The 17049-nt window shown below is 41.1% G+C and overlaps 2 protein-coding genes across 2 annotated transcripts; both read right to left on the bottom strand.

The window, feature by feature from the left end:
* Positions 1-3836: 3836 nt before the first annotated feature.
* On the bottom strand, positions 3837-7122 carry LOC127325611 (uncharacterized). The gene is made up of 2 exons (XM_071827033.1): positions 7039-7122; positions 3837-6947 (listed from the first exon to the last, which is right to left on the bottom strand). Exons 1-2 carry the CDS (start codon positions 7120-7122, stop codon positions 3837-3839), a joined length of 3195 nt encoding a protein of 1064 aa, XP_071683134.1.
* A 6702-nt stretch (positions 7123-13824) lies between these two features.
* On the bottom strand, positions 13825-16744 carry LOC127325520 (uncharacterized protein At2g39795, mitochondrial). Its single transcript, XM_051352316.2, has 3 exons — positions 16442-16744; positions 14339-14700; positions 13825-14247 (listed from the first exon to the last, which is right to left on the bottom strand). Exons 1-3 carry the CDS (start codon positions 16718-16720, stop codon positions 14088-14090), a joined length of 801 nt encoding a protein of 266 aa, XP_051208276.1. The 5' UTR covers positions 16721-16744; the 3' UTR covers positions 13825-14087.
* Between the last annotated feature and the right edge of the window lie 305 nt (positions 16745-17049).

Raw genomic sequence — 17049 nt, 5'->3', positions numbered from 1 at the left:
GCCGCACTGGAGGCGGCGGAGAAGCAGGCGATGGAGGAGCAATGCAACGACGGGGCCGGCCCGTGAGGAAGCAAGTAGTTTAGGCCTATAGATCTACTTTGTATAATTTTTATGCATTTATATGTACTACTTTCTATGTTTTTAACTATGTTGCAATTCAAAAAATGGGTCGCCTCGGTGGGAGCACACCCAGACGCAAACGGACGCGCGGACAAAATATGACCGCGGGGCGACGCAAACAATGAGGCACATGAAAATCATATTCTTTCATGGAAGAACCAATAAACAGATGCGATTTTTTTGACAAGACATCTATCCCAGATATTTTGTATATTCTAGAATTTTATATTTGGTACATTTATAGTCATCCATTTATATTTACTTGCATCTAAATAAAACAACCATTCATTCAGGAAACTCTTCAACTTTACTCCATGTCATGACTTTTAGGACACAAAAATGGGCACAAACACGTACATGTATCTGAAATGCTTCCAAGTGCACAAATTGTTTAATAAAAAAGTGTTTTATGTTTTTTAAGGCTTGTCTAACTGAAAGAAATTGGTTCAACCGGAGAGTTTTAAGAGCAATGTCTCCAAAAATAAACAACCTCACTTTATTTCAATGTATGCAGAGTGTAGCATGACTGCATTTTTCCACTCGGCCGATGTTAAACTGTATCAATAATATAGTTTCATGCCAATAGTTAGCTATATTGTTATGTGGTTATTACTTCAAGTATACCGAGCTGCTAGATGGATGTCTGTAGAGAGAACAGTGTGGTTACAAATAAGTAAAAATGTTTAATATCAACAAATGATAGTCTTCCATTTTGACTAGCTTTTTATCAAATTGGCAAAGTGGTAGGATAGGACAATTGTGTGACAGTTTTAGCTTTTATTCATCAGCACTGATCAAGATACAACATGTCGTGTAGTTATAATAAATTAATTTATTTAATATAAATAAATTATATTCTTAAACTTTAAATCGTCATAGGATCATTAATTTTGTACTAAAATGTGGCACCATGTAGACACGAGGAGATTGTGAGATGGTGCGCCTACCGTGGCAGTCGACGACTCCTCTATATATGCAGTCTACTACTCCTCTCTATACACTATCGTAAAATATAGTTTATCTAATTATACTAATTTAGCTCATATTTCAAGTAAATTTTCTAAGATTTCCGGTAACTATGCCTAGAATTTAGCTTGGAGTAACTTTGTTGTTCTAATTTAGCTTGGAGTAACTTTGGTTGTATCCTATTTAGAGAAACACTACTGCCCATTACCACATTGTTCTAGGAGTATTGTATTCTAGCAATTAATGATTATTAATTAACTTCTAGTAGAAAATTGATTTGCTATGTGAAGATATATGGTACGTACAATGGAGAAAATGTTGTTCTATTTTTGTAAGAGAACATTCTAAGGGCCTTTTTGTTTGGGTTTTTTTTTTGGCTTTTTGGCTTTAGCTTATAAGCCAAAAAGCATCTAAATAGGTGCTTTTTTGGCTTTTGTACCAAAAGACAAAAAAGCACCTATTTAGGTGCTTTAAGCCAAAAAAAACTCAAACAAAAAAGGTCATAAGCTAAGGAGAATGCACCTTCTCCTTTGTGTCTCTCTCTTCTCTAACTATTTTTTTAATGTGGCAACTCGGATCACTAACGTCATTCCATTGTATATGCTCTAACTTTTCGTTGGAAAGGAGAACATCATCCGGCATCAACATCCACTGAGGAACACAGCCATATATAATCCATTATATATAGGCGTATGCTCCGGAAGCGTACTTTTGGCTTTTAGCTGCAGTGCATTCCATAGACCAAAAAAAATATTAATTTAAAAAAAGTAAAAAATAAATAAATCTTCTTGAAAACCAAGGACGGTCAAGTTTGTACTCGTAAAAAATGTTTAGAAACGAAATGATTCCCATGGTCTCCAGGGCAAAAAAGATAAAATTATGATAAATATAAAGTGAATAGTACTTGGTCATGGAGCATTTCGAGTTTGTTTTTTTTTACCCAGAATAAACTAAAAGTAATTTTCTAGGGAAATGTTTTATTTCAAGTACAATGCCTGATCATCTTTGATTCACAAAAAAGTTTGAATTTTTTTAATTTTTTTTAACATTTTTTTTATTTTTCCAAGTATAGGGGTGTGTGGCACCCGAGAGCCAATCTGTATTTCCCCGTATGCTCCCATCTTTTAAAAAATCCATTATTCAAAGATTCCATACAAAAACAAGCACCGGTGCTGAATAAATTAGTTACTAAAATAAAGTAATGTCAAATTTCAATTTATCTAAAAAAAATAGTCTCATAACATCTCGTCAATCCTCTATCACGGAAAACAGTGAGCTCAAGGTGGAGTATTTTGGTCAACTAGTAATTGTGCACGTGCAATGCACGTGTAATCTTAGGAAATCAATCAAAGTAGCAGATGCAGCCCATTCTCAAAACAACTACCAAACAACAAAATTCAGTCTTATACATACAAACCTGAAGGCAAAATTCACGGATTGGTTCTTACTATTTGAAGTATCATCTGTTTAGTTGGAAATAAACAGCAACAGATTACAAATGTGCAATGAACTTGAGAAAGAGAATATCACAAACATACGCTTTTAAGCAACAATCTCCTATCGGCAAAACTACACTTCTGTATTCTAATAATTGTAGTGTAATCTGTGGAGAATTGAGTAATTGCTACAAAGTGAGATTTTTTTCCTTCTTCTGATTGATTTAATATCATCATCATCATTTTCCTCTTGAAAGTTCAGAGCGGTTCTTTTCTTTTAATCCACAGCTCTTGTTTATTTGGTCGAGACTATTGAGCAAGTTGTATCAACCTGAGGAAATAAATGGATTGGATGGCACGCACTTTTGGCCAAACTAAATTATCCCAAGCCCATGTAATGGTACAATAAACGTACTGTTAACATTTCAGACATGCAAAACTGTGGATGACTCGCAGCGTCTGGTCCATATTTGTGTCGACACTTGAGAGTAGACCTAACAGAAGCAGTTTGACAAGCATGTCAACCCAGATCAGTATTTACATACTGTGTATAAACAACAAATCTGTGGTTGAGCGAATGCATATCCGTCTAGCAATTAGAGCATCTTACCTGCTATATGTGTATCTTGCGCAACTACTATTCCTGGCGCCATTTACACTTGCAATATTTATTAGGTTTCGATGGCAATCAAGCTTCTGGGCCACTACTTAATTCAGCTGTTAGATGACGGGTGAAAGGAAGATAGCGCAAACACATATAGTTGACGCTTATGTCAACAGTATATCTGATCATATGAAAGAGGCAGACTTACATTTTCAGCGCAATAATAATAATAATAATAATAATAATAATTCTCAATTGAAACTTGTTGGCGTACTGAAACCTGCAAGGCACTATGATCTAAACATGTGACCGTAAAGAATAAAGGTCCAGAAGAAATATAACTCTTGGGAGATATTGAAGTGGAACAATAAGTAAGAAATTTCTATAAAATCCAATGTTCTAATTATTATTTTCTAGCCAAGTTTCATTGATGGAAAAACACAGCAGCGAACAACAAGACTGAGAAAAAAGCTAAACCACCAAGGCAAGTATCAGCCCCATTCTCAAGCTGTATAGACCTATACATATAATCAAATGTATATGGGAAGATCCTATTTCAAAACCTGGCAACATAGCGGTGCTGCAAAACACAAACATGCTTATATCAGAATATGATAAATGAGCGATATCAAATGATATGTTCAATAGATGCAGTAGGAACATTGAATACTAATAATAATTGACCGGACTGAAGGAAGAACAAACCTGTTTCATCCCTCCAAGACATCCTTGTACACAATATTCTTCGTGCTTTTTCCAGTGGGATCTATGTCATTATTTGGCTTGGCCAAAATCCGAGTGGTCTGCCTTGACACACCCCTCGACAGTGCAACATAAAGCTGGCCATGCGAGAATACAGGTTCAGGGAGGTAAATACCAACAGTTGGAATGGTTTGCCCTTGGGCTTTGTTGATGGTCATAGCAAAACTCAACCGTATGGGGAACTGTTTCCTCTTGAATTTGAACGGAAGTGAAATGTCATCCGAAGGCGACAAAGGGATCCTCGGTATAAACACTCTATCTCCAGCATGTTGTCCACCAACAATCTCTGCATCAATTGCATTATCTTGAAATGCTCTAATCATCAATCTTGTTCCATTGCACAACCCGTTATGAGGATCGAGATTTCGGAGAAGAATGACAGGACAATTGACTTTGAGTTTCAGAAGATGCGGGGGCAGGCCATTTGGAGTTATGGAGTTTAGATAGTCAATTGGGTAGTTATTGCGTGCATCATCTTCGACAGAGTCAAAGCTATAATATACCTTTTCTTTTCCAGGAAACCTTTCAATCATTTTTGTATTTAGATTGTCCACATGTTCATTCTTGGTTGAAAGAATGGCACGTGAGCTCATGTAGGATCCAGATGCGGCGTTTTCATGAAGCGATGGGAAGACATCTTCAATAAGCTTGTTCACTGGTTCTTCTGTAGAAGTGTAAGGAATAACAATGTCATCCGGAAGACGCACATAATCGCCACCGATCGTCTCTTCTGTTCCATTCCCAATTCTCAAGAGGTAACTGGAGAACCACGGGTCAGTTTGTGCCCTCATATTACGCGTGAGACGTATCTTTCTAATCTTCTCCCATAAATGAGACCTCCGTAGTGTGGCGTCAGTGATCTGCGCTCTTGTCCCACGCGTCACCACTGGAAGGACCTGCCTAAAATCTCCTCCAAACACCACAACCTTCCCACCAAAAGGCAAATCACATCCCATGATGTCTTGTAGGGACCTATCAAGTGTCTCAACTGTTTGACGCTTTGTCATGGCAACTTCATCCCAGATTATCAAAGATGCCTTGCGGAGCAGATCTGCGGTACCACTTTGCTTGGTGAAATTGCACATGCTGCTATATGTGAGTTTAATTGGAATTTTGAACCTTGAGTGGGCGGTGCGTCCACCAGGCATGATGGATGCCGCTATACCAGATGTCGCTGTTGCAATAGCTATTTGTCCTAGTGAACGAACCTTAGCAAGAAGTGCTTTGTACAAATATGTCTTTCCCGTGCCACCTGGACCATCAACAAAGAATACCTGGCTCCTTTTGTCAACGACGTGAGAGAGTATTTCATCAAAACCAGCGCGCTGCTCAGTGTTAAGAGATGTAAACAAATTTATATCTTTTTTGTCCGGAATGATCGACATCTCCTCTTGAACCTCTCTCGAGTAACCACTTGAACACCCATCATCTACCGGATCCAAATCTGGGAGGCCATAACTGCCAATATCCTTCCCCATCGAATGCACCAGATCCCTAATGTCTCTAAGGACCATCTGCTCTACTGCGGCCTTGTTGGGATGGTTCCGAAGGTAGTCCTCAGACATTGACTCGAGGTGCTTCTCCCACAATGATCGGATGTTTGTCGCCTCACAAAACACCAGAATAGTTGCAAATAGCCTTCTTAGAGCACGTGGCATTTGGAAAGTAGCAGACTCAGTCAAGCAGTCATCAAGTGACTTGTCGGTCTCTATCAGACCTCTTTTCTCACACGCTTCTCTGAAAGACGCGCACAACTTTCCATGCACAGTCTTCAAATTTTCATATGATGTTGCACCTCGAACATGATTCATAAGTATTCTTAGGAAGTACCTTTCACCTTCAGCAGGATTTGCATACACAATTCTCCCAATCTGCCCCCGGCCCTTTAGTTTTCTTATCTGCCATATCTTCTTACCCTTAATCCAACGATAAAATTCTGGGAACTCTTTGTACAAGAAGTTCCTCACATAAGGGTCCACCTTGTTCATCTTGAAATATTGAGTGAGCATGGTGTTGGAAGAAGAATCCCAACTGATAACATCCTCTAGATTATCACCCTCATTGAATGTGACAGACTGCATATTTTCCAAATGAAGTTGAAGTTGGAGAACCGAGGGAGAGACACCGTACATTGGAAAAGCGCAAATCCTGTGGATAGACTCCGGTGGCCCCACGAACCTAGCATCTCTATACTGTTTAATCTCATTGATTACTCCACCATCTGTATCTGCTGCTGGATCAACTGAGAATGAAGCACGATCATGTCCTTTATAGATGTATTTGAATAAGTATTTCACTGCCTTGATGCTAGAGCAAGCTTCAACATTGATGTGACAATTATACAGCATAAGGAGACCAGGGTTGTATGGGACAACCCACCTATTATCCAGCTCAGCTCCTCTGACCTTCACACGGCGACCATCATGCCTCCTCCTATAGATAGGATATGAGTCCTTTCCTTGCTCCGTAGCATCACAGAACTGCCGAGGATAGCGAAATCGACATTCACCATCTATCATGCAAGGACAATTTTTCTTGAGAGCACCACATGGTCCGTGGAGCATATGCTTCACCACCAAAGCATGCAATACAGGGTACCTGTCCTTGTCAGGAATTTCTGCAGATATCACCTTGTCGTACCCATCTGGATTTGTTAGCTTGCTATCCGATCGCATGATCAAAAGCATGTGCTCATGTGGCAGCCCCCTCTTCTGAAACTCAGTAACATGGACATATGCAGCAACCTCACCAAAGTATTGTTTCTTGATTAAGAGATCTTTCATACTTCGCAACTTTGCCCTGTATATTCTTGCCACAAGGTCTGGACGGTCTTGTGGCGTCTGCCCGGGTTCAAGTCTGGATGTAATCTCCTCCCAGTGTGGGTTGCAAGTCATCGTGATGAAGTAATCCGGCTTCCCAAACCGCTGGACTATCGCCATCGCATCAAGGAATCTTCGTTGCATGTCTCGATCACCTCCCGGAAAAGTCCGTGGTAGCACGATTCTCTTTCCAACCTCAGAACCACGTGTCTCGCCAGCATCAATAACATCAACAACACCCTTAAGAAAAAAATCAATCAAAACTTCATGCTCAGTATATTCATGTGTGATATATCCTAGAAATCTTAATTATTGGAGAACATTGTGGTACCTGGTATAGTTCTGCACGAATGCGCTTTTGATTTTTAGGCTTGGAGAAGAAATCAAGTCTCATTGTATCCATCTTGATGTACATGTCAACAGCCCATTGCTGGAATCCCCGTGCACCGAACAATATAATATTAAAGAGTCCTTTTCTGACTTGTAGCTTGAAGCAGTAATACTCCCTGGCGCTGACAAATTTTCGTTTACCTCCAGTTGCATCATCATCCTGATCCTCTTCATCATCTGCAAGATGGATCAAAAAATGATTAATCGTTGATCTCCACTAACAATGAATAAAATATGAAACATGAAATGTGAAACACGTTTGTCAGCACGGGGATAATTACCTGCTACCTCATCTGTGTTTTCTTCTACCTCATCTGTGTTTTCTTCTACCTCATCCGTGTTTTCTTCCAGCTGTACATTTGAACTCTGATGTACACCTTGCAAGTGTTCATGCTCGTTGTCATTCTGGTTCTCACAATGAACGACCTTAGGTGTGTCATCCTGGTTCTTTGATTTTGCAACTTTAGGTGGTTTCTCATATGGCATCCAACGGTTCCATCCCGTCTCCCCTCTCGGGAAGAATAATGGATACGCTAAAGGATCATAGCAACCATAGTAAGCTCTAATAAATATAGGACGGTCCCCTTTGCCATACACCACAACTTGCCTATCAAAGGTATTTTGTGGGTCACTCCCCTCAACCCACATCGCGGCCACCTGGGAAGCTGTGGGCGCATTGTACCTTCGTTGGTCCAGCCTTATATCTGTATTTAGTGATATCCTATATTCGTCTAGGTTCGGAACAGATCCAATGCTCTTGAAGGTTTGCACATACGGGTTATCCTCCAGTATCTTCAAAATCGCCCTTACGATATTGATATCAAGATCTGGAGACCGCTTAACTCTATGTTCGAAGGTTTCATCCATGTCATAGAAGTAGAGCTGGAGATGTCTAGGTCCTTGACCGCCAGGCACCAGATCGTCCATCTTATAATACAATGCCCCTTGTGCACGAAATGTATACACCCCAGTTTTTGACGCAGTGCTGACCGTCTTATCCAGGGTGACTCCAAGGCTAGTGAAGGAGAAGTGGCTGTTGAAATATCTTATGTGCTTTCTGAAATATTTTGCATCCTCATCAACCTGACTTGTAAACAACCGTCGCAACTCTTGAGGAACTTCAGGGGTAGCTATCTTCACCTTCCCTTTTCTGCAACAGAAAGCAGGACCCTCATATTGGATCCTCATTGCTCCACAATGTTCGCAGTCTTTTACTGGCTTCAAAGCATGATGCTTCCTTGGTAGATTGTGGTACACGTAGTCATAAGGATCATCATTCTGGTTAGTCGTGGAAACACCATTTGTCACTCGGTAGGAATCAAACACATCGCCTGCCAAGACAAAATAAGTAGGAATAAAATAGGCGCCAAAAGGCATATTGGACTGCAATAATGGTATTCAGTGATTTGTATTAGTTACCTGTACCACTAAAAATCCTGCACTCATCATCATCATCATCATCATGCATTGTTGTTTTCTCTTGTAATGTGTCTAAGTTCTCTGCAGGCAAGTTGTGTTGAATTGTCTCAATAATGCTTGATACACCTCACATTTGTACATAGACAGTGTGATTATTTAATTTACCTTCCAATGTAGCACCTTGTTCAAATGGCTCTAAAATGCCTGCAGGATCGGACTCATCATCGTTGTATGTGTCAACTCGGTCTGTAGAAAATTGCATAAATATTAGTTAAATATCAGATCTGTGAACTGCACAATTAGATTACATGCATACACTATATGCATGTGGCCAGCAGTACCTGTTGGGTTAGTTTTACATGGTTGTGCTTGCATGTAAGGCATGCAATGTGAGGTGATCAAGGGCGAAGAATTTTCCCGGACTAATTTCTTATACTCCCTTTTTTTGCGCAAGCATATTTCCTTCTCACCATCTGTCATTGATGAGTACCGATCCCTTTCACGTTGTCGTTTCTGATCAGAAGAATCACGCTGTCGTTTCTTGCTGCAATATTCACTTTTTTCAGCGAAGCTCTTTTCTCCATGTCCTCCTGCAGATGTGGATCCATTTTGCAGATCTTGTCCAGATTTCACATGAGAGATGAAAGTCAAATTACTGTGTAGCCAATCACTATGATCTCCGTCAAGCATTCTTGAGTCGCTGCATTGCGTGGCAGTATCCCTGCTACCTGAAGTAGAAAATAGGATGATAGAGATGAAATGAAGCTCGCATGAAACATTTACGCATCATTTGCAAAATTTTCTGAATAGAGGTTTATGTACCATTTGCAAGTGACATGGTTACGTTGCTCAATGGGGTAATTTGCATCGGAGATACTTCTGCATGATTAAGAGCAGTCCGAGTTGCAGCATTCTTTCGATGGCGAGCTAACCGCTGCCTCTGTATATAGTCAGTTTTTTTATCGGCAGACAATTTAGCATACCAACTTTTAGCACTTTGATTTTTTTGACCTCGTTGTGTGTTTGATAGGCCAGTACCCGAGTCACAACCATCATATTGCAAGGTAGATGTTGACGATTGATGAAGAGAAGCATTACTGCAGCCCAGAACAGCTTCAAGACATGTGAACATCAAACATTGTTAGAAGATTTTGAAGATCACGTAAAAAAAATGCAAAAAATGGCATGACAGATTATATTACCAGTTATATGGTTTGGTGAACCGTCTGCATAGATTATATTACCAGTTATATGGTTTGGTGAACCGTCTGCATAGGTATGCTGAACAAGTGGAGCCATGTCTACAAAATTCATTGTAGATGATAATTCAGTATTTGCATTAAAAAAATATGCCACATATATGCGCGAGTAAAGAACACATGACCTGGTGTTTTGTATTGCAGCTGGCTGACTCCGGATTGTGGAGGATCTGGTGTATGACATACTGTGTTATCGTTTATGTTTGCATCCGTTGAAGGAACCTGTTTTTTAAGTTCTCGTGCTTGGCGCCGGCGTTTTGCAATTTCATCTTTATTTTTTGCATAATACTCTCGGTTTCTCTGCCTTTTGGCCTCTTTAGGATCTGCAGTCATGACACAATTTACTATATGTCGAAATAATAATAAGCGAGTTGAAAGCATCAGTCATTGTTAATCACCTTGATTCTGGTCGTTGGTGATGTCTTGAAAAGGGGTGCGATTTGACGCTGACATGTTTAGTGTTGGCTTACACTTTTCGTAAATGTAATTGATATTATAGAATACCTCGTCCCTGTAAAGTTTGCAATAGAAAGGAAAATGAAAAAAAAAGGAACTCAAGCATATCAAGCATCTGCAATAACCAACAGAATTGAAACATGTTTCTAATATTAGAATGGAAATTTTGATGCAGATTTAAATTGATAATATGTATAGGATTCCGAGACAGAGTTGGGACATTATCGATCTAATCAAGCATCAACATACAGCATTACAAACACCATAAAATGAATCATACAACTAATTCAGGTTAACAGGGTAATGAGGAGTTGAGGCAGAATTAGTAGCAAATAGTAATTAATAAGAAAACTAATTGAGAAGTGAAACAATAATGTATTTTGTGAAGAATGACCGTAGCTCTCAGTGAGACATTTAGATAATCAAGTAACCAGAAGAGAGTAGATATGTCCACATTCTCCATGCACCTGTTTGGTATAATTGTTACACACGTGATACACTATGCACATGCACTTATTCCTGATTTGAAGGGGCATTGGTAGGGGGATTAGAGTTTGGTAAACTTTACATGGGAAAAAAATTGGAACTTGATAGGGGGATTAATTTTGGAGGGTAAACAGAGCAGTCAATCATTAACTCAGCCTTAGTACAATAGACTCATGGCATAGTATATATATGCATGAATAAGCCTTGGTACAATATGCAGATCGATTAGGCACGGAGAGGAACTCTAAACAGCACATGTGAGCAGATAAAGGTACGACAATCAAACTGTTGAGAAAAAGGAGAATACCGAAAAAGCCGGTGGAATTGCTCACAGAAAGAAGAATATCGGAAAAAATGACAGTAGAAAGTAGAAACTATATTGTCCAGTAGATTGCAGCCGTTATAATTTGATCTAGCAACATGATTAAAAGTTAAGATAATCCAAATGATGTGGGAACATGGCGCCTCTAGTCTAAAACCCGTATATTGCTTTTAATATATAAGTAGAAAGATATTCTAAGATTATGATACTGCAGCCTTATGCGGAATGTTTTAGTAAACTGATTTTTGAAATAATATATATTTATGTTTTGCAAAATTATATTTTACGATTATGCTCTACATGTAGGACTGTTTTGGCACATTCAGGCAATGGCTATTTGACTACAGGCATGAATCTGAAGCAGTATAGATACGAAACTACTAAATAAAAAATTAATCGCTGAATGAAACTGGTTATTGCAAATATTGCATAATTAAAAATTGTATGGAGATTGGAGAAAACCTTAGAATTTCCGGTGACAAACGGCGGCTGACGGCGGGGGCAGCTGAGACTGTGTACCTAGCACGAAAGGATAAAACAATAACATCACACATTTTCTGGTGCAGATATGAAAGTGTATTTATTTCAACTATTGTTGACTCAAAACATAAACAAATATGATCATACACTCATAATGCTTAAATCATGCAAACAAATATGAACATATCTAGTGTCTACGTTGTAAGTAGGCCAGGAAGAGTGGGTGGCGATTTCAACACAATACTCCCTTCCACCCATATTACTTGTCGCCCATGACGATCACGTCTCACAGTTTTGTAGCTAGATCGTGCTCAAACCGCACCCACGCATCACTGCCACTACGGTGCGCACGATTGTACTTGTAACATGCTGTTAAGCAGATCAATACAAGGCTAAGCACCTAAGTTGCATAACTAACCTTGTGTTCACTTCTTCTTTCCCCACTTGAAGGCTAAAACTAACTTTAATTAGTCGCAGATTTCTACCCTACCCCTATGTATAAATAGCTCACCTAGCCATTTTTCATCCCCAGTTTCTATTCACCGAACTGTCTTCCAAGTAGAAACAACAACAAACAAAAATATGTTTACTGCACATGATATCATCAGTGTGCAAACTTAAACTGGGATTTCACATCAACCCGGTGCACCAGTCTTTAATTTTGAAGAATGCATGCCATATGATATCTTGAAAATTTCGAAATTCACAAAGAGAAACAACATGCAGATGGACCTATAGATTCCTGGCCGTTTCTCCCTTCTAGTACATGATGGATTGCAGTTTAAGGCTTGCTTAAACCTGAGAATTTAAGAGCTTAGTACAGAAGTAGCAAAGGAGCCTTCTCTGTTTTGTTGGAAATAAATCTACATCAGGAAAAAATATGGTATACATTTTTAACTGAAAAGGCAAGCATCTGGACCTACATGTATGGATGGCAAAATCTGAATCAACGTCTGAAAAAATGCTGGCTGGAATAGATAATCTATTCATGTTATTAGCAGCTAATTTAAGCTGTAAGGGTAGGAAGTACAAATAAGTCAAAATATCCATACAAAGTTCTGTGTGAATGAATAACAAGAAAAATATCAGATTAAGCAAGGCATACATCTGAACCTCGAAGGGATATTTGACCATCATACAAACCTAGCAATATAATCATGAGGACCATCATAATACATACACTGACGGGGCGGCGGTTGAGACGCAGCAGCAAGCGGCAAGCGGGCAGCAAGCGGCAAGCGCGGCTTATGGCAACAAGCGGCGAAGCGGCTGACGTGGCAAGCAACAAGCGCGGCGGCGAAGCGGCAAGCAGCAAGCGGCAAGCGGCGAAAAAGCAGCAAGCGGCGAAGCGAAGGTGACGAAGCGGCGGCGTCTGGCAAGCGGCGGCAAGCGAAAAGCGGCAAGCGGCAAGCGGCCGAAGCGAAAGCGGGCGGCAAGCGACGTCCGGGTGATTATGTGCGACGGGTGATTAGCGATCGGGAGTTGTCAGCCTGGCTGTTTTAGCGCTAATCGTGGTGATGATTTGGAGCGTTAGATGTCCATCTGATGGCCGTGTTTCGTTGGATCTGCCCCCTCTGTGCTTTTTTATATTGGTATAGATATAGATATAGATGAGGTTTTACGTGTGAGCAGGGTGGACACTTTGCCCTACTTACGAGGATGCCAATCATAATGCTGAAGTGGCGAGCGCTGACTGAGTTGTTGACAAGTTCGAACTAGTTTTTTTCTGCAAAAGAAAGGCCCTAAACTGACAATCAATACACCACTTCTGCGCCTTCACATCGAATTACAGTGGTGATACATCACATATACTGATCATTTACCAGGTACTAGTAGAGGTTAACAACAATTGTGGATCAGTAAGTAGATTTTTTTCGATATGGGGGCTGCACCTCAGCCTCTGCATCGAATGATGCACACGGCTAATTTATTTATTTTAAAAGTAACAATGTATCAATCACTTATTACGAAAGTGCAACATCTAAGGTTGAGACAAATCAACCTGAGGAAAATTGGAAGCAAAGAAAGCTAAACAAGCTGCCCTTACAAAGAAAGCTAAACACGCTGCCCTTACCATGTACGTGTCGTGAAAAATCCTGGAACTTATCATTCTGGCTGATCTGGGGTTCAATCTGGCTGACCTGGGGTTCTTGGTTTATGGAATAAAGTTGGTACTACAGATAATGAGCCAAGTCCTTGACATCAGTCATCGCCTCTGCTTATTTCCTTGGCAACATCTTCCAGTTCAATGACTGAGTTCAGATATTGGAGTTGATAATGCAGATAATGTAGGCAAGCAACGAGATAACATCAACTATTAGCATCGCTAAACTAAGAAGAGTCTTGTTACACAGGTGGTAATCTGGCATGCTACAAGATTTCGGAGCCTAGTTCCAGAAAACACAAGAGGGACTGACCCAGAACTGATACAGAACTAGAGATAGATAGATACGCGGCATAGTACAGTAATAGCTTCGCAAAGTTCTCAGTGCTCCTGCTACGCGTGCTTAAAAGGCTAAGCTACCAAAAAATGTTGTCTAGCAACGCGGCAAAGCCATATCTTTGATCTCATTGCCGGACCAAATCCTTGAGCTTGGTCATCCACCGGACGTACTCCTTGGTCTGCTTGGTCACCATGTAGTCGTGCATGAAGTTGGTGGTCTTCAGGGTCACCCCACGTAGCTCCAGGAACTTGAACAGGCCCTTCTGCACATTCGGAGGAAGCTCGCTGCAGCAGAAAAACAGAGGGGATCATATCAGCAAAGGGTAGTCACACGATTCAACAGTGCAAAAATGAGCATGTGAAGTGGTATACTTACGTGAATTCAGGGCCCTCGAAGGGGAACTTCTCTGCATCGGATTCGGCTTCCTCTGATATCAGCATCTCGTCGATGGTTATCTCCTCACGGAAGGCAGTGCAGGTGAACTCGAGTTTCGGGCCACTTCCCTTGGAGACTACCACCTTCATGGAAAGGCTACTGTCTTCGGAGCCCTCATCTTCGTCGTCATCGTCCTTGGCAGCATCCTCGTCATCATCTTCATCAAACTCAGGCTCCGCGTCCATGTTAGGCATGCTGACAATGACCTCGATCTTCTCATCCTTGTAGTCCTTTTTAAGAATAACCACGCTCATCCCTTCTTCGTCAACGATTTCAAAGGGAAAGTCTTCTGGAGTAGGTTCCTGCCAGAAGACGGAGCAATGAATCTATCAAAACATCTTAATTATTTGCAAGACCAAGAACTGAATTTAAGTCTACATGTAAATTTATTACAGATACTTCTTGCAGAAGGTAACATCTGTTCAGTCATCTCGGGATGTTTCAGACAATAACTTACGAATCAAAATGCCAGTTTGAATATTGTTGTCATGCAATGTGAATCCAAAGTAGTAGGCAGTTCAAAATCTGAACCCAGCCCTTCAGGAACTCAACGATCGGTTGCACCGCCCTAAAAGTCAGACTCCACAAAGTCATTAGAATGATCAACGGGCTGACATCAGCTGAATGGCGGCAGCTGCTCAGAGAAACAACAGTCCTAAAACTCAAGACTTATTTTTAGCATCAATACTACAATTGAGAAGCTACATGAAACCACACTGAAGAATAATATGTGAACAGATGGTTGCAGACTGTCCATGCTAGCATGCTTATAATAGATCCTATATGAGAATCAACACGAAACTGAGCTAAACCGGCACAACTATTGTTAGATTAACAGTAGAAGCATTTCCTCCATGACAAAACTCTCTCTGATTCAGGCAGAGATTGTTCTGCCACACACCAAATCCATCTAGCTCAAGGAATATATTCATATGTCCATACCCGACCATGCCAAGCATAAAGGCCACATCTTGCAGAAAGAGGCATCTATTTGGACATTTCAGGATTTTCAGACAATATTAATGGAACTAAATGTCAGTTTGGATACTGCTCTCATGCCACGTACGCGAATCCTAAATAGTTCAAAATTCACAACAAACCTCAAAACTCAACAATCGCCCTCGCTCATCTAAGTCCATACTTTACAATATGCTCAGCAAAGTGATATGAGCTGAATAAAACCAAGCTAAAGCGTGATTTTTTTTTTCAATCATAAACAGACGGTTGCACACCTCACATGGTGGCATGCTTAATCGACAACCACTCATAAGAATCAACACGAAACCAAGCTAATCATAGCACATACGAACAGACGGATGCACAGTTGCTATACGCGAAAGAAACACTCCTTCCTTGACGGAAGAAGAAAAAAATGCAAGGAAGCACTAGCATGCTTACTTACTGGTCATATCTACGGACGGTTCATGGCAAATCTACCCCTAGCCTAGAGATGGGGAGACCCTCTGTACTCGCAATGCAGTTGCGAAATCAGCAAGCCACGGTTCACCCCAACCGAACACACACACTCGCTACCAAACGCCTACCTGAGATTGTTCTACCACACACCAAATCCATCTAGCTCAAGGAATATATTCATATGTCCATACCCGACCATGCCAAGCATAAAGGCCACATCTTGCAGAAAGAGGCATCTATTTGGACATTTCAGGATTTTCAGACAATATTAATGGAACTAAATGTCAGTTTGGACAATGCTCTCACGCCATACAAATTCTAAATAGTTCAAAATTCAAAACAAACCTCAAAACTCAACAAATTTACCCCTAGAGTGCACTAGCATGCTTACTTGCTGGTCATATCTACGGACGGTTCTTGGCAAATCTACCCCTAGCCTAGAGATGGGAAGACCCTCTGCATACTCGCAATGCAGTTGCGAAATCAGCAAGCCACGGACGGTCCACTCCAGCCGAACACACACACTCGCTAACAAACGCCTACCGTGCAGCCATCCAAACAAGATTACCGCCGCCATAATTAATCCAGCAAAACCGTCCGCCTGACGAGAAACCCGTCTCTGATTACCTGCACGTCGGTGGCGAGGTACTGCTCGGCCTCCCGGATCTCGAGGTCGATGGCGGCGGGGAGGCCGCCTCCTCCGGCGCCCTTCTTGCTCTTCTTGCTCTTGACCTTGCTCTCCATCATCTTGACCGTCGACCCGTTCGCCGCCGGGGCCGCGCGAAGAGGTGGCGCGAGCAGCGAGCGCCGGACCTGGGCAGCCCACGGGCCAAAGATTGAGGTGGACGGGGCGGAGCGGAGGAGGGCGAGGGCGGCAGTGGAGGAGGTGGCGACGAAGGAGGCCATGGCGGTGAGGAAGTGGGGAGTGGGGAGGGGATAAGGTGAGGGGAAGGAGGAGGAGGGGTTTTGGGTTTAATAATGGACCGGGGGCTGCGGCGCGCACAGCACAGGCGGTCGGTGTGGCCCGCGCGTCAGTGAGAGCTTTCTTGAGATTTTATTACAGAAATATAAGACCAGTTAAATGAACACTACTGCATCTACTCCCTATTAACAGGCCTGCACGCAGCTTAAGACAAAGTTTGACCATTAATTTGGTAAAAAAATATAAATTATATGTGTACAAAATCTATAATATTAAATTCGTATTTAAATAAATTTTCCAACGATATAATTTT

This window comes from Lolium perenne, chromosome 3, assembly GCF_019359855.2.
Source record: "Lolium perenne isolate Kyuss_39 chromosome 3, Kyuss_2.0, whole genome shotgun sequence".
Taxonomy (NCBI): domain Eukaryota; kingdom Viridiplantae; phylum Streptophyta; class Magnoliopsida; order Poales; family Poaceae; genus Lolium; species Lolium perenne.
Note: the sequence above shows the minus strand (reverse complement) of the source record. Positions and strands in the feature narration are given on the sequence as shown.